This window comes from Phoenix dactylifera, unplaced genomic scaffold (genome assembly GCF_009389715.1).
Source record: "Phoenix dactylifera cultivar Barhee BC4 unplaced genomic scaffold, palm_55x_up_171113_PBpolish2nd_filt_p 000864F, whole genome shotgun sequence".
In the NCBI taxonomy this organism is placed as follows: Eukaryota; Viridiplantae; Streptophyta; class Magnoliopsida; order Arecales; family Arecaceae; genus Phoenix; species Phoenix dactylifera.
In genome coordinates this window covers 139724-158505 of record NW_024068227.1, presented here as the reverse complement: position 1 = coordinate 158505, position 18782 = coordinate 139724, and the positions used below count along the sequence as shown (strand labels likewise).

Genomic DNA, 18782 nt, shown 5'->3' with positions numbered 1-18782 from the left:
GAGGATTAGAGCTTTGATACCAACCTAATCCGATTGGGGAGAAAGAAGAATTTCTAGCTTTGGTACCAACTTACTCTCATTAATGTAGAGGAATCTGGCTCTGATACTAACTTACTCCTACAGGTGTCACTACAGAAAAATTGTGCCGTAACGATCCTTTTTTGCCGACGCTTTTCCCAAGCGTCGGTGCTTTTTGAACTAGCGTCATCGTAGACTATGGCTTAAGACGACGCTGATACGCGTCGTCAGAAGTAAAATTGACATCAAAACTAGCGGTCGTTCCCCTCCTCCTCATTCTGCATCCCGATCAAGGCTAGCCCTAGCTCCTCTCCTCCTCTCTCCTCTCCAACGACGAGCGGCCGACCCTTGTCCTCTCCGGTGCCGAGCGACGTCCGACGGTAAGCTTCTCTCCTCCTCCCTCCTCTCCGACGACGAGCGGCCGACCCTTATCCTCTCCGGCGCTGAGCGACATCTGACGGCAAGCTCCTCTCCTCCTCCCTCCTTTCCGACGACGAGTGGCTGACCCTTGTCTTCTCCGGTGCCGAGCGACGTTCGATGGCAAGCTCCTCTCCTCCTCCTTCCTCTCCGACGATGAGTGGCCGACCCTTGTCCTCTCCGGCGCCGAGCGACGTCCGACGGCAAGCTACTCTCCTCCTCCCTCCTCTCTGGCATTTAATAGCAGGTGAGTTTTTTTCCCAACCCTCTCCGGCATTTCAAATTTTAGAATTAACCAAATATTAGTAACTCGTGGATTGGTCCATAGAAACAATGCCTATATGAAGTCCTTATTTATATGCATGATGTATTGTCTGTTATTTCTGATCTTATTTGCGGTGATTCGTGGTGCTTATTTTTGGATACTTATATAGTTTTTTTGCGTTATCTTGCCTCTTAGATTTCCCTCGGTTGTTATTGCAGCACTTGATTTTTCTGATTCTATGTAGAATTTCTGTAATCCTTCTTTGCATTTTGTTCTTGATTTTATTGGCCTTATTCGAAACCCCCCCAAAAAAGGAAAAAAAAATATAAATGGGCAACTATTTTTACGGGGCTTGTTTCTTAGTCCTCTGCTACAAGATAGAGAAAGAACATTTCATGGAAGTTTTGTTTAGGCGTGTCTGGGAGCATCACGAGCAGGATGGCCCGCTTGCTGTGGGTGCAGGATAGGTCTTCTGTCTTTTTTACTGTTTTTTCTTTGGTTACATGGTCGAGGAGATTAGCATCACTGTAAACAAAAGAGAGAAGATGGAACCTCCGCCTGTTTTCACTGAAACAGTGCCCAGTTTTTGACAAATATTTTTCACTTTCAGAAAATTAACATGGCTTTTATTGTCTACTGTTGAAGGCTCAGTGTTTAAACATAAGCTTATGCAATGCAAAATATGGAGACCACAGACCAAACGCTCTGAAGCAATTAATGCTTCCAACCCCCAAACTGCCGGCCAATATTGGTAGGAAGGAGGACCCCGCAATGCATTCAGATAATTCTAAATAAATCTTCACATTATATGCGAAGATTCTAATCCACCACTATAAACTCTAATGTCATAGACTACTAACTCTACCTAAATAAGAAATGAAAACCTTAAGCCCTTATAATAATTTCTACCGCATCAAACTACAGATAAGTGCGCTGATGGAATCCAAGAATGACAACCTATGCAAAATATAGTAACTGAAAAACAGAGAATGTCCCTGGCATGGTCAGCAACTGTTCTTGATATAGAAATGTTTTCTGAGTAATATTTCATCAGATAATAGGAAGTACATTATCAGTGCAAGGTCTAAATAATATAGATTAGTTTGGTTCCAATTCTCACTAATTGAATTAGTTCATTTCCAGGTTAAGGGGTTGGATGTCTTAATATTCTAACCCAGCCAGACCATATATATATATATATATATATATATATATATATATATATATATATATATATATATAGTTTATAAACCAATCTCTCTTTGTGCCATTTGCCGTATGCCATGTTGGCAATCGAAAGGTTCTTTGTGATTATAGGATTGCTACGATCTCTTTGCAAGATAATTGTTGACAAGGTCAATTTCAATTGCTCAGCTGGTCACATTGAATTAATTAGCAATTCATTTAGATTTTATTTATTATTTAACTAATATTACTTCTTTTTGTGCATATTAGGTAACAACATGCTGCGAGAAAAATGATTCAGAGATGTTGAGTTTCAGTACACGTCCGTCGGATCTTCTTCCAATCAGTCCCTGCGGTCCCAGCAGCCCGACGAGCCCCAGCAGCACGAGTCCCGTTCTCAGCACGAGTCCCATACTCAGCACGAGTCTCAGTCTGAGCACGTTCCACCTGCTGATTATCCATACATGGATGACGTGCACATCCAGGATAATTTGATTTACATTTTATATATTAACTTTTCTTACAATCTAATTATATTAAATCATTTGCCTTTAATATTTTAATTAATGGATGGATATTTTATTTTATTTTTATAGATGGACTGGAGAGAGTGAGGAGGACACGAGGACCCACTCGAGCATGGGACATGTGGAGCCTACGCGAGGATGAGAAGATCGTGGTACATTGCAATGAACTGGGGCGGCCTATCAAGAGGGTTGCAAGCATTTTATCAATTTTTTTAAGATCGGTTGTGCGGAAGGGTCAGTTGTATTCGCTCAACTATACGAAATGAGATGAAATGCCTCCTTCATATAAGGTTGAGCTTATTAAAGTTATTGAGGTAAAGAATTGAATTTGCTTACTATCATAATTTTATTTTTTGATTTAACATTATTATAACATTCTTTAATTACTTTGATGTAGAAAAAGTTTTTGCTCCCTAAAGAGAGCCATGATTGGGTGCTGAAGTCCGTCAACCGCAAGTGGAAAGAATATAGAGCCAAGTTAAAGGCTGACTGGAAGCACGATGGTATGACAGAAGAGGAGGTTGCCCGTGTTTTTCCTCTTGATGTAATCCCTAATCAGTGGAGGGAGCTTGTCCACTATTGATTTTCCGTGAAAGCTCAGGTTGTGTATATTTTTTCAATACTTTATATTGTATTTACTAATAATTAGATTACAAATTTATATTGTTCATTCTTTTTTTGGGAAGACATATTCCAACATTGGTAGAGCTGCACGAGCCTCTCAGACTATTCCTCATACTCCAGACTCGATGAGTTATGCTCGACGTAGAGCTGAATTCGTAAATTTTTTTGAAACTCTTTGAAACTATTTTAAACTGCTCTATCATATAGCATATATCATGATAACTAGCTTGCCAATATACTTTTTGTTATAGATGGATGATAATGGGAGGGAGCCTAGTAAGGTGGAGTTTTATAAGATGACTCACACCCACCGAGATAGCAGTTTTGTTCGGAAGAAGTCAAAAGATATAGTTGTATGTATTCATCTTTGAATCTTTCAACGATATTTTTATTAGTTCTATTATTAGCATACATTAATATGACATTTTCTTTTGAGAGATATAGGACAGGTTAACAACTCTTATTCAGAGCACGTCGGGGAGTCATCATCATCCGACGCAACCAGTCATGTCGAAGCTCAGGTGCTCGCTGAATTATTGGGCCCAGAGCGTTATGGTAGAGTGAGGGGTTATGGCGTTGAGGTTACTCCCACTCAGTTGTCTGCAATGGGTATGTATACAAAAAATGCTGGAGAAGGCAGTACAATGCAGAAGTTAGTAGACTTCGGGCAATAATCAAAGATATGAAGGATCGCCATCATGTAGAGTTGGTGGAGCTGAAGCAGAACCAACAAACTTTGCAGTCTCAGCTTGAGCATATTTCATCTATGTTACAACGATTTCTCCCTCCTTAGGTAAATCACTTTATGTATTTGATGACTTTATATAATTATCACTTATTTTGTATGAGTTAATGATTTTCATATTCCTAACTTCTAAAGTTTCTCTTTTTTTTTTGTAGATTCTTGATACTTCAACAACTCGTAGAGATGATGATGGTGCTAAATTTGGCCCCTGATACTTTTTAGACTGTTATTTAAGGAGTTTTATATGTATCTTTCTTATATTTTTCAAAGTACATTGTAATTCTAAACTTATTAATCATATATGACAATATGAATGTTTTGAATGATTTGAATATTTCTGTTGATGTAAATGTAATGCAGGTTTATATTGATGTAAATACTGATTTATGATATGCATGTGTTTTTCTAATATATTTTTTAAAAAAATTCCTCTCCCGACGCTTTAAAGCGTCGTTAAAATCCAGTGGCTGGAATGCTTTCGTCGACGCTTTAAAAGCGTCGGTAAAACTATTCACCGAGCTTATAAGCGTTGGCAAAAATCCCAGCAACTATGGCAACATGCCCGAGTAGTAGTTTATGCCGACGCGTGTTTGTGTCGGCAAAAGCGCCTACACCGACGCTTTTTTTAGCGTCGGTAAATCCCGAGTTTTGCCAATGCTTTTCTTTAGCATCAGCAAAAATCTTTCCCACTCAGTTATCGCCGATGCGTTTATGACGCTTTCTCTGGCGTCGGCGGAATTTTTACCGACGCTTATTAGTGTCGGTAAAGGCTGTGAAAAATGTCGGTAAAAGGTACTTTTTCTGTAGTGTGTAGAGGATCAAAGCTTTGATACTAACTTAATTTGATCGAGGAGAAAGAAGAATTCGTGACTTTGATACCAACTTACTCCCATAAATGTAAAGGAATCTAGCTCTGATATTAATTACTCCTATAGATGTAGAAGATCAAAGCGCTAATACTAACTTGATCTAATTAGATCAAGATAGAATTCCATCAGGTAAGAGCATGGCTATCATATCAACTTACTCCCATAGATGTAGAGAAATTTGGCTCTAATACCAACCTAATTCGATTAAGAAGAAGAAAGATTTTCTTTAACCCGCTCAACTAAAATCTCTCAAAAGAAATCGAGATGAAGATGGAAGAATCAAAAAAATACGGCTCCCTTTTTATTTTATTGATTATCTACACCATCTAAACTGAGGTACATAGCTCATATTTATAATCCCAGCGAGATTCCTTTTTCACAATTTGGGTTGGATTCCTCATTTAGCTAAAATAGGACTAGATATCCTAAAATAAATATGACTAATAGTATGTGACCCACAATAAGGATCACCCATCATGCAAATCTCAAAGCACACCGAACCCCTTCATTCATCTATAGCACAGATATGAAAACACCCTTATTATATGGTCCACAGCTAAAGATCATTTGTTGCATAGATCTCAAAGCACTTTGAACACTTTCATTCATCTACAGCATAGATCTCAAAGCATCCTTAGTATATAGCCTATCTTGAAAGATCACCCACCACATAGAACTCAAAGCACTCCGAACCTCTTCATTCATCCGCCAACACAGATCTCAAAGCATCCTTAGTATATAACCTAAAGTTAAATAAGGATCATTCACTGCATAAATCTCAAAGCACTCAAAACCACTTCATTTATTCTCTAGCATAGACAGCCCAACATTGGAAGGGGCAAGCATTGGAAGCCAAGCGGAGACTGTACGAGATGAGACAGCCTGAACAGCAGAGACAATCGCTTCAAAAAAAGTAGCTGAGAGAAAAAGGATCACCCGCCGTGCAAATCTCAAAGCACATAAAATTCTTCGTACATTCACCCTTAGTATATGGCCCATAGATAAAGATAACATATCACCCAGGTCTCAAAGCATTATGAACTCCATTCATCTACACAGATCTCAAAGCACCTATAGTATATGGCCCATAGTTAAATATCACCCACCGCACAGATCTCAAAGCACTTCAAACCCCTTTATTTGTCCGCACTCTTGAGTGGGTGAGGGTATTTTGGTTGGCAAGCTAACAACGTCCACTAGTTGGGGAGCTAGAGGACTAATTTGGAAACTTGAAGAACTCATTTAGAAATTTTAAAGTTGAGGGAATATCTCTAGGGTAGGCCCTAAGTTGAGGGAGTGTCCCTATAATTTTTTCTTAATATTTTTAAGCAATCAAAAAATAAAATTTGGAAACCTACAATTGTTTAATAATAAAAATTTTCAAATTCAAACATAAGTATTCTCTATTTATTCTAATTCTAAATCTGAAAAGTGCTAGAAATAAATCTCCCATTTATACCCAATCAAATTTAAATCTAAGATGACCTATTTAATGAGTTGAGCACAACTTAAACAAATGATCAGATAGCATACAAGTTGATCAATAAAGAGCCCTATTCAATATGTTACATGGAGATATTAGAATGTCTCTAAGGACATGATGTTTGTTTTTGAACCACAATTCCGTTTTTAGCAATTAGATATTAATTTCGGAAAAATACTTCCACCCCAAATCATATTTTAATTTTCTTTTTTTTTGACTTTCATTCTTCTATGATAATAGACGCATATTGCTGGTATTGGTTGGAAATTTTTATTTCTACATTTACATCAATATGATGCATGATGTAATGCTTTAGTCTATTCTAGAACATATCTCTTGCGCGTTGGCTTGATATTTTCCTTTTTAATGAAATTCAAAATATCTAAATCTAATATATAAGTTTTGTCCTGCTTCAATTAGCATATAGTTCTTGTGATGTTGGTTTGAAAATTTGCTTTTTGAAAATTAAACTTCAAATAAACTTTAGATTTAGACATAATTTTTGTTCAACCATTGAATTCAAAATCTCTAAATCCAATACACAAGTTTTGTTCCACTTCAATTAGCATCTAGTTCTTGTCATGTTCGTTTGAGAATTTTCTTTTTTGAAAATTAAACTTCAAATATAGTTTAGATTCAGACATAATTTTTGTTGAACCATTGAATTGATGTGCATATTCCTTTTTGCATATGTTTGAAATATTCTTTTAATAGTAAATTTGAATTTTGAATTTTTTTAATCGATGTGTAATTTTTTTATTTTGTATTAATTGACACTTATATTTTATGTATCATTTTTTTTCCTTTTATGAGTCAATATTACCTCGTAACAAATTAACTATTTATTTTTATTTGATTTGCATATTTTTGGTTGGGAGACAATGACATGTGATTGTTGCCTGCCTATGTTTCTCTATGATCCATCATGCATTATAGTCCCTTCATCTTATCAGTGCAAATACCTCTAGACAAAGGGCCATGGCCATGGTCTGTGGTAGGTTTGGAGTCATCGCCTGCCCTTTAAAATCAGAAAGAACCAAAAAATCAAAAGATAAGAGTAGATAATGACAACATCACAAAACCTAAGTCTTGAGTAAGACCTGCATGTACAATTAGGGAAGGCTAAAAGATGGAGAACCCCTCTAATGAAGGCCTAGGCTCATACTTCCTCATGTAGAAGGAGTCCACGGCATATATACCATACACTTATTAAGCAATTGGAGGCTGAGATTTAAAAACCAAAAGTTTAATCCCCATGCGCACTCTACAATGCTACAATTAGGGTTTTGATAGTACAAGAGCTTTCTAAGAAGTTAGTTCAAGAGATTTTGGACTCTATCCATCCATTTAGATATTCTAAAAATAAAAGAAAGTAAAAGACCACAATCTACTTAACTAAGATACAAGAATTAAGCTGAAATAAGTAAGAAAATAAAGACACACACAATCTTATCATACAGGGCAAAGAATTGTTATTAAAATCAAGTCAATTACATGATATATATGGAGATCACAAGTTCATAGCAAGAAAAATAAAAAAAAGGGGAAAGAAGAATTCTCTGGTAGTATATAGATTGGCATGATTTAACTTGTATCCAACTTTTTGGAGGAGGCCCTTGAGGATCTCCTCTATCTTGAACTTTTCTTTGCTTTAACCATTCTTGGATTTAAAATGGATCTTGCTCCTAGAATTTGGGTGATCTAGATTTAATAGAATTGTGGGAGAAGCTGAACGGAAGGCAAGGGGGATAGAGAAAGTTAAAGAGAATCTGAGCTCAAACTAAGAAATCAATGACTAGAAAAGAGCTCAAAAAAACTAACAGAGATCTAAAATGGGAGAATGAGATCCAATTCTCCTCCAAGGGGCTACTTGAGCTAGAGACAGAGGGAATCAATGGTGAAGTTTGAAAGGAAAAGTTAGAGCTCAAAATATCGAATCTCTCACTTTTTTTTCCTTTTCTAATTACTTCTGAGTGGATTTTAGTCATTTTTGGATGATCTTTCTTAGTGGATTAGAGATATCTAAGAAATACTAAGCTATGACAAGTAGACCAATATAAGTTCAATCCGAGCACCTTTGACTAGGTTCTAAAAAATCATCAATTATAGGCTTATATTATATATCTATTTTTTCTATAGAAACTTACTCTTACAATTCTTTATATGATTTTTCTTCTTTGGTGTTACTTTTTCACCTTTTTGAATTGATGCGGACATATATTTTGGCAAAGAACATTTTAGAACCTGCACACGCTGCTCCATAGAATTAAAGCAGTTTTCCCACATGTAGGATCAAGACTAGGGCATCTCTTGGCGCAGCATTCAGACTGAAAATTGAAATTTGTGATTTTATTAAAGAGCTAGAGCTTTCTATTCCACCAGAAGATTTTTGGCCTAGCTGGAGCTTTCTATATACCGAGGATGTATCTGTGCCCTTACAACTTAATGTTATAATATTTTTTTGTCCTAATTGCATGAACATCAAGTTTGCTGAATTAACTAACCCATGCACTTTATCATTTCTAGTCCTTCCTTTCATGATTCTGGAATCAGAAGTTTGAACGTGAGAAAGAGCAGATAAGATAACAAGTCATCAAATGCCATCATATTTATAAAAAATCAGTGCATCAAGGATTCTGTGTTTATTTAGTGGGTGATTGTGGTGTGGGAGTGGAAAGCAAAAGTCTATTGATACATGGCTATATTCAAAAATATGGGTTGGTTACGGTCTTAAAAAATTGTCTTTCTTTTCTCACCATGCAGTTGCAGCCATAAGACATTCTGTGGGTTAGTGCCACAAAGTATTCCCCAGGTGTTGATCAACATTTCAGTAGCCAAACATTTCAGTAGACAAATTCAAAAAGCTGCAGACGAGTATGCATGCTGGTTTTGTATCGGTGCATCATCATCTGAATTAGATTGAAGTCCCTGGTCACACCCTGGGTAACGGTGCACAGCAAGCTGTACATAAGTAATAACAGCTGGTGTTTGTTACAGAATTCAATGAATTTCTCGTGAACATAACAACTGAATATGGTTCGTGTACAAGGCTGTGCAAAAAATAAATCATTAGTGATAGTTTCAAATCCCTTGAGCCATTGATAAGATTGAGGAAGCTTAGCCTCAAATAACTCATAATCCTCCAAACATGAAATCCCATAAACCATAATTACTAAACCTTCCCAAGTATCAGGATTTGCAAACTAAGGGTCAACGTAATCTCAGTAAGGCCCTTATAGCAACAAGCTAGAACTAAATCGAAGTGAAATTTGGCCTTCGGAGGCCAAATTTAATCCAAATATAGAACGTGGCAGCTGAATCCAGAGAAGACAAGGAATTAGTTGAAAGAGAGGTCCGGGCCAGCCAAATCCAAGATTTCCGGGGACACAACGGTTTACTAAAGATGAGCTAATCTCCAGGATTTCCACCGGAGCAAAACCGGCAGCGATTGCAACCGTTTCGAGCAAAAATGTGACCGTTAGCGCGCGGGTTCGCCTGTGTGAAAGAATCTCTAGAGGGTCAATCACTGCCTCTCTGTATTCTATCTGTACTTCGGTCAGTCGTTCCTCCTCACCTGATCCTTCTTCCTCTCTCGCTCTCTCCGTCTCTCTTGTGCGATCTTTTGCTCCTCAATCCTCTGATCTTCGTCTGAGAAGCTTGGAGTCCAAGAGAGGTCGCTGGGACGACAATGCTGCCGCCGGGCTTCTTGTTCAGACCGAGCGACGAGGTTCTCCTCGTCACCTACCTCAAGAACAAGTTACTTCAGTGGCCTCTTCCCTGCGATGTTATTGTGGAGGCTGACGTCTATGGATGCCACCCCCAGGACTTGGCTTGTAATCATCTTGTGCTTCTCCATTGTCTTCTTTTTTGATTCACGGTTTCTAACCCTTTCTTTGAGTTTTCTTGGGTTGTTTCAGTGGAGTATCTCATGGCAAACAGGGACTTCGAGTGGTTCTTCTTCACTTCTACCCCTCGGAAGCATCCAGGCGCAAGCGAAACCAGCCGTGCATCTCGGCGCGCAGGCCTGGGACGATGGAAGGCCACGAAAGGTGTCAAGAACGTGGTGGATTCCAAGAATAACACCATTGGGTCGAAGAAGAGTTTCTGTTACATGGAACAGAACTCGGACGGTGGCGAGAACAAAAGTATCTGGTTGATGGAGGAGTTCTCTATGCAGAACCTTAGAAGGAGAGGTAGTGCTGGTGAGATGAGGGACACAAATGAGGTGCATATCACCCTAAATAACTGTCAATGTTCTTGTTGCTGTGTTTTTCTTGAGTGTAGGAATTGATGTTCTAACGTTGCATCTCTAATCCTTTACTTGCAGTTGGATGACTGGGTCATCAGCAAGATTTACTTGACTCCAAAAGCTCGCAAGGCTCACGCTGATTTGAAACAATTTGCTAGTGCTACATTGGAACCCGCTTTCAAAAGAAGAAGGATAGAGGTGCCTTACTCTTCTCCATCTTTTCTTCTTCTTATTGGTCTTCTTCTCCTATTTGACTTTTTGTCTGTCTCCTTTGCCGACTCCCTCTCATCTGATATTCTGATACCACAGCTAGAATACATGATGGTGCCACCTGGATTTATTTTCCAGCCAACGGATGAGGAGCTCTTGGATTTCTTCCTCAAGGAGAAGCTCCTCCATCAGCCACTTCCATGCGACATAATCAAAGAAGCCGATGTCTATGGAAACCACCCTAGCAACCTTACTGGTAAACATATTATATATATATCAACACCATGATCTCTTCTTTTTCTTATTCTCTATCTATATTTGCTATGATTAAGGTTCCTAACTCGTCATCCTTTTCTTGGGTTCCTTTCTTTAGGTCAAATGGCCATGGAAAATAGAAACTCGGAGTGGTTCTTCTTCACCTGGACCACTCGAAAGCATCCAAATGCAGAAGCCAGCACAAGGGCATCTCGGGTTGCAGGCCAAGGTCGTTGGAAATCTACCCAATCGGTGAAGCTAGTGCTCAACAGCAAGGGCCAGGTCATTGGCTCCAAGCAAAACTTCATCTATATGGAACGCACCCCCTTGGGCAAGGAGGAAAAGAGCATCTGGTTGATGGAAGAGTACTCCATCCAGAACCTTAGAAGAAGATGTGGTGATGCAGCTATGACGATGGACCGAAACAAGGTATTTGTCATGCTTCCATAAATATCATATGTCTCTTGTTAGTAGTTGCTAATGAAATATCTTTCATTATTATATTAACTTTGTGCCTCTCATCCTCTATGGCAGCTGGATGACTGGGTTGTTTGCAAGATTTATCTGAGGCCGAGTGCTCGCAAAGAATTGTGTGGTACAGAACTTCCTACAATGGAAAGCAGAGAGCTGGAGGTGCAAGAAATATGGTATCAACCTTTTGTATTACCAATTCAGCAGATCACTGAAGGATTTGACCAAGAGGTGGAGTTTTGTTCTTATAAGTCGCACGATAGCTCACTACAGTATCCATCTCCTGATGAACTACAAGAGAATTTTGAATCACTGCCAGCTGAAAAGATCCTCCAACAATTCGCTGATGCACCTGATACAAACTCTGATATTCTGCAATTGCCGACTCTTGATGAGCTAGAAAAGATTTTTGAACCACCACTAGCTGATGAGATTCTCCAATAATTCGCTGATGCACCCAATGAAGGCGTCGGTGTTGAGCAACATGGCATGATGAGCTTTTCTCCTTAATTGCCTGAATAGAAGCTACAGGAAGCACACCTTGTTCTACATAGGTTGTGATTTTTTATATCATGAAATATATTTATGACCATTTTGTAGATGAAAACATTGCCTATTTACGTTGAGTTTGTAATCATTTTTTCCAAGTTTTACACAGCAAGAAATAAACAAATTATGCACTTCACAACAAATATTCAGCGGTGCATTGATGTGATTTTCTATGGTCCTTTTGATTGTTCACTTGTAAATTGATTCAATAAATTACAGTTTCACTTTTTAGGAGAGGTTTAGTTTCCACGAAGACTCATTCTTGAAAAAAAAAAATCTAACCCTTCCATGGGAACCATCTTCCAGTATGTTTTCTGATGTGAACAATATAACATTTGTTTGTAACCTTTAGTGAGAGTTATTTTGTTCCAAATATTTTTCAAATGCTTCTTAATTCACCTTTCAGTTTAGTGGCAGGTAAAGCCTTATAAAAGATGCTCTAGTTTGTGGCACATCTCACGAAAAATGAAAAAGGTTTGGATTTTGCTGCTGGGTTTGCAATTCTGGTCTCTCTGCTTTGAATAAAGGTGCAGCACAAATCAAAGTTGGCCTTTCCTTATAATAATAAATTCAGCTATGCTTCCAAGTATTCAAGCTTTGTTGCATAGTTCCATAATTGCAGAATACAGAAAGGAACCCCAAGAAGCAGAGGAACTTTACACATTGAAGTTATGTTTTCTCTCTCTTCCATCATAAAGGAGAGATACTGATCAAAGTATCAGATTTCTAAAGAATAATGCAAGTTGGCATGTAGTCCACCTCCTTGCCCTTCATCCACTCGTATCCACCCAACCAACCATATAAACCCAACTAAATCGACACCAAGAGTTTCATTTGTAAACTAAATATAAGCTGCTTTGGAATGTACCACTTTTCATGGTTAACCAAACATATAAAAACAACTTTCTCAGGCATCATGTTCTTGTTATTTATTTAACAATTCTATTAGTCTGTCATCTTAAAAGATCTTTCTCCATGCTCAGCTGGGAACCTCGGTAACTTCTTGAATGGGAAGGTAGCTTGTCTGAGAATATAGGCGATGTACCGATGAGCTTCCGATAACGAAAGAAAAGGCTGGCAGTGACCCACCCGCTTGCATGTAATTCATATTCATGATATTTTGTGATTTTGCAATGTATGCTTTGATCTGAAATGAAGTTTGGGTGCATGTTGTAAATTCAGAAAAATGACAAGATCATGCAACTGAGAGTTTATTTGAGTAGTACCATTCAAGCTCACAACCCCTTCCTTCATACACTTTCCTTCTTAGCTCTCTTTCTCTCTCTCTCTTCTTCACAATCCAGACATCCTAAAACAACCTTTTTAGTTTATTTTGTTTGAAACAAGTAAGAGAAACAGAACGAGAATATATATATAAGTGAAAACCTTCAATTTAGCATTAATATTCCAGTCAATCAATTATGCAATCTTGAGATATTTTGTCGGCGCAGTAATTCTAGGAGAGCTCTAACAATCATAGTTTGGCTAAAAAGATTCAGAGTTATAGGATGATCACAGATTAGCAAGATCCTATGATTTAGCAAGAGATTTTGCATACTTGAATAGAAGTTGCAGGAAACACCACCTAGTTCTACATAGGCTGGTGACTGCTTATGTCATGAAATATATTTACGACAATTTTGAAGATGAAAATATTGACTATTTATGTTGAGCTTGTAATTGTTTTCTCCAGAAGATAGAAGCAGTTTTACATTAAGAGAAATAAAGAAATTGTGCTTCGCGACCAGCATTAAGCTTTGCATTGATATGATTTTCTATGGTTCTTTTGGATTGTTTATTTGTAAATTGATTCAATAAATCACAATTTCAGTTTTTAAGGGAGGTTTTGAAAGAACAGGAAGGAAATCGTTGAAAGTACTAAAAGTTTCCATGGAAAGGAAACCAATGAAAAGCTTATTTTTTCAGGAACTAGAGTTTTGAGTCAAGTCTGCTGTACCGATTGGTACGGATCGGTGCGGGCCGGTACGTACCGATACCGGACAGAACTGGTGCGGTACGTACCGGTACCGTGCCAACCTGGTACCGGCCCGAGCCGACCCGGTACCGGTCCGTACCGAATGGTACCAGCCCCCACCGACCTCAAATTAGTTTTGGCTTTTGGCCCGAACCAGCCGAACCGGCACAGTACCGCTTCGGTTCGGTATGGTACCAGTACCGTGCCTGTACCGGTGCCCACTGGTACGTCGGTACGGTCGGTACAACGAACCTTGGTTTTGATATAATTATGCTTTGCAAGTTGCAGCCAAAAAATACCTTGAAGGGAAAGAGATGCTGTAAATTTTCAGAACTTATGATATTTTCTATAAATCAGCAACCTAACAAGCTTAATAGTATCAAAAATAAGGTGTGCACTTCGTTGATCTCTTTCTTCAACAATATATTCAGTTTTTTTTCATAGTTTAACTTCTCAGTTCTTGAATTACTATTCAAAATGCATTTGTGTATGCAAGAATGTAGGATTTAATATGCATTTCTAGCAAACTACATATCACCATGGAAATTCTTCTTGTGGTTCAAGGGGATACGGAAAATCCATCACCGATCACACTATTCTTTAGATTAAGGATGGTCCTGAACTCTTTCCTTTCAAAACACATTTATGTGTAGTGGAAAGGGATGGATTGTGTCTTGCTAACCACAGTTATGGGAGCATAATGACATGGAGAAGAAGTTTCCTAATGTTATGGTGGTTTATAAATCTCAATGAATGAGAGCAATACAATGTGAAATGGGCTAGATTCATCTGGTGGGAAAGGAGTTTCATCATGGCACGTAATCCCATATGCTAGGTGCTTGAGCTTATCATTTAATTCCTTCATGATATTCATCAAGATCTCAACATGTCCTGTCAATGTTCGCTACAAATTCTAAAAATTCTTGCCAAGGATTGTTTAGATAATCAATCTATCTATTAACAAAAGTTCACTTTGATACTAAATTGATGAAGGGAAAGGATTCAGGCTTTGTCATCTGTTGAGATTTTGCTGCCCAAATTTGCTATAGGTATTACATTAGGGTGAAGGAGCAATAGTTGTGAAGGGAGAAGTAATTTAAACCTATGTAGTGCAACCTTGGATGACAATCTACAATAGAAACATTATCCAATATAACTATTTACGATGTTGAGAAGGAAACAACAAATCAGGAATGATATCAGCTGGTATGTTCCAATCTTTGTCCAAAAGGTGCAATCCTTGGCCCAAATAAAAGCAAAGACAGTGAAGCATTGAGATCTAAAATGAAAAGAGTAAGCTTGATTTGTTTAAAAAACTATATGTACTACAAAGCAATACAATTACAACATTTTTCAGCCTCTTTATAACTTAAGACAACACCAATAGGGTAAAGTAGGTTTCATACGAGAAAGGGCACCCTTTCATTATAACTATGACCTAACTAGAAAAGTTTGTAAGGATCATAATGAAATATTTCTTTAATGGAAGCTATTCATAGCAAGTTCTGCAATTTCGATACCAGGTACGGTACCAGTATCGGTTTGAGATGTTATGGTATACACTCCATATCGAAACAATCCTTTAACCATTTTTATCAGTTTTTATCTCAATACTCCTTGGCACAGATCACTAATACGTAGCCGACCTAGGTGTTGGGTTCGAGGTATGACAAATATTTAAATATAATACTTTATTTTAATAAATAGTTTAAAGCAACCAATTTATTTAGCAAACTACCTTGATCACAGTTCACTTCAAACTTATTTTAAATGGTGTTGGCCTTAGGACGATTTTGTTGCCCCCTTCTTTACTATGGTTATTGGGCACCCAAATCAATAGATCCAAGGGCTTGGTGATCAATTAGGAAGTCATAAGCTACTGTAATCATAAAAATCAGGGTTGGGCTGCTCAGTGACTTAGTATTTGATTTGTTGTTATATTGCCAAGCTTTGTGTTTCTAGTTTTGGGTACTTTTACAGTAGTTTGACCCTCGAAATATTATAGGATTCCATCTCATACTCTTAATCATACTAAAGCCAGATTGAAATGGACAATATCAAAAAATTAGGAAGTATAATAGTTTACACAGCGATCCCATAAAAATCATTAACTGACAAATTCTAATCAACTGTTATGTTGTTTTTACATGACAACTGCTTCTTTATATGGTTGTTCATTAATGCAGTGAGCCACGAGTGTTGAGGCACAAAATTTGAGTTTTTTTTTTTCTTTTTTCTTTTTGATCTAAGGTGTTTTATGTGACTTGAAACTGCATTATTCCCTCTATAGGGTTTTTCTAGGGTAATATCATGGTCATTTCAACATAGTCCATGTTAACATAGGCAGCTTTCAACATTGTTTTTACCTGAGGGTCATCTCTTTTTGTTCAGGCTTGTTTAGATGACTTCACTCATCAAAACATAGATGTTGCTTGCAATCTTCTTGAGACATGTGGCCGTTTTCTGTATCGATCTGCAGAAACGGCAATACGCATGGCAAACATGTTGGAAATAATGATGCGTTTAAAGAATGTCAAAATTTTGGATCCATGTCATAGTACACTGGTAGAAAATGCCTACTACTTGTGCAAACCACCTGAACGATCTGCTAGAGTTTCTAAAGTACGCCCTCCATTACATCAGGTATCACATTAGTACTTCTTCAATTCTTTTGTTCAGATTACACAGTTGCAATAAGTTGTGTAAGTTAATATTGTCACGCCCCCGCCTGCGCGAGGCACGTGAGGCACCTAGTGCCCACGTGGGGGCCACATGAGGGGGGAACACGGGGCTCCCCTGCCAGATATCGATTTTGTTTTCCACCCAAAACGCGTCTGCAAGATTAGAAGACACCCGCCTCATATGCCCAGGCTCTGGAACGAGTCTTTCCGATGTGGGACTATTGGGCCTCACACCACCAATAGTCCAACATCGGAAAGACTCGTTCCAGAGCCTGGGCATATGAGGCGGGTGTCTCCAAATCCTGCAGACGCGTTTTGGGTGGAAAACAAAACCGGGGAGGGGTGAAGGACGCTTGCGTGAAGCCCCAGAACCGGACAATATCTGGCAGGGGAGCCCCGTGTTTCCCCCTCATGTGGCCCCCACGTGGGCACTAGGTGCCTCACGTGCCTCGCAGAGGCGGGGCGTGACATTTGGTATCAGAGCCGAGGACGGCTCTTGTCCAATGGTGGAAAGGGTGTGAGGCCCAATAGTCCCACATCGGAAAGACTCGTTCCAGAGCCTGGGCATATGAGTCGGGTGTCTCCAAATCCTGCAGACGCGTTTTGGGTGGAAAACAAAACCGAGGAGGGGTGAAGGACGCTTGCGTGAAGCCCCAGAATCGGACAATATCTGGCAGGGGAGCCCTGTGTCCCCCCCTCATATGGCCCCCACGTGGGCACTAGGTGCCTCACGTGCCTCGCAGAGGCGGGGGCGTGACAAATATATTGTTGTCTTCTGCTGTATATCAGGAAATTGCTTTTCTCAGACCTCGATAAGTCAACTGTTGAACATGTCCTTAGGCAGTTGCGCAAGTTACCTTGGGCAGAATGCGAACCTTATATCTTAAAGTGCTTTTTGAAGGTCCACAAGAGCAAGTACAGTCATGTTCATCTAACTGCTTTACTCACTGCAGGCCGCAGTCGCTATCATGATGAATTTGCAGTGGCAGTAGTAGATGACGTCAGCTTTCTTGCTAGGGAATTTGTCTTTTTTTCCTTTTTTTAAAATTAATTATGAATATAAGAAACAGAGTCGTCTTCCTTCAAAAGCTAATTTAAGCTCCTATTGATAGATCTTGAGGTATCTTGCATCATAACAGTATATGTTCTAGTTCATATTAAATCTCTCCTGACTACTGGTATCTTAAAGTTTTACATGTTCTGATATATGTGGATTTTATAGTTTCAAAATTGAGCATTCAAGTTAGTTTAGCAGATTATTCTGACTCGTCTCTTGTTCAGCTGTATTCTTTTATGGATTAGGTATATCTAGGCTGGGTGTAATTTGTGGAAGTGTAAACTCCTCATCTTCAAAATGTTTTTTTTTGTTTTAAAAAAATTAAGGGGATCCCCATCTTAAAATGTCAATTTAGGATCAATGTCGGATGAACCGGTATTGGGCACCATACCAGTTGCCTGGTGGGACAAGTCGGTTTCGGCCCATTCCGTGCCGTACGGGGCCCGTACCGACACAGTAGAGGAGGCAGGAGAGAGAGAAAAAGAGAGAGAGAAGGGGGAGAGAGGGAGGGAGGCCGACGGAGGGTGGTGAAGGTCGGCGACCCGGGCAAGAGACGGAGGAAACCTTCGCTGCCAGAAACCAGGGCGGGTCCCCTGTTTCGTTCAAAACTGGGGTCCGACCCTTTTTTTTATTTTGCGGTTTTTAAGTAAAAGCAAATCATTTCGACTTGACTTAAAAATTGTAAAATAAAAAAAGGGGTCGAAACAAGAGACCCACCCTATTTTTTGTTTGTGGAACTGCAGAGGCCGGAGGAGCGTCCTTCGCGTGGCTAGCCGGCCTCTGCCGGCTGGCTTCCACCTCTTCCTCTCTCTTCCTTCCACTCCCTCTCCCTCCCCCACTCGCTCTCTTTTTCTCTATTTCTTTCTCCTTCTCCCCCTCCGGCAATGGATTTTGTTTTTGTTGCTGGAACTGTGCCGGTCAGCCGTTGGAACGACTCGGAACGGCCGAAACCACCCTATTCGGGATGGTTTCACCGACCCTGTTTAGGATCCTGAGATATGTAAAGTCTTTAGTATCCTCAGATTTGATTTTTTTTCTTTATCTTGTTAAATCTGAATTGATTAATATAATTTGCTAGAATTGCTACAAAAAGCTCCTTTTACATTTTATTTAGCTTTTATTTCAACAAGTTCGGTGCCTTTCATTTGATAAGGAAAGAATGATTTCTCTGGCTTTCATAATTTTAATGGAGACCTTTCCCT

The 18782-nt window shown here is 39.0% G+C and overlaps 1 protein-coding gene across 1 annotated transcript; it reads left to right on the top strand.

Moving 5' to 3' along the window:
• The first annotated feature begins 9311 nt into the window (after positions 1-9311).
• On the top strand, positions 9312-11762 carry LOC120107441 (NAC domain-containing protein 96-like). The gene is made up of 5 exons (XM_039120717.1): positions 9312-10358; positions 10461-10580; positions 10692-10848; positions 10966-11276; positions 11382-11762. The coding sequence occupies exons 1-5, from the start codon at positions 10062-10064 to the stop codon at positions 11760-11762; spliced, it is 1266 nt and encodes a 421-aa protein (XP_038976645.1). The 5' UTR covers positions 9312-10061.
• Positions 11763-18782: the final 7020 nt, after the last annotated feature.

Excerpts from the sequence above, each read along its gene's own strand:
- LOC120107441 (XM_039120717.1), top strand. The coding sequence starts at position 10,062 with ATGGCAAACAGGGACTTCGAGTGGTTCTTCTTCACTTCTACCCCTCGG. Across the intron at positions 10,359-10,460 it reads AGATGAGGGACACAAATGAG|TTGGATGACTGGGTCATCAG; the intron begins GTGCATATCACC and ends CTTTACTTGCAG. Across the intron at positions 10,581-10,691 it reads TCAAAAGAAGAAGGATAGAG|CTAGAATACATGATGGTGCC; the intron begins GTGCCTTACTCT and ends CTGATACCACAG.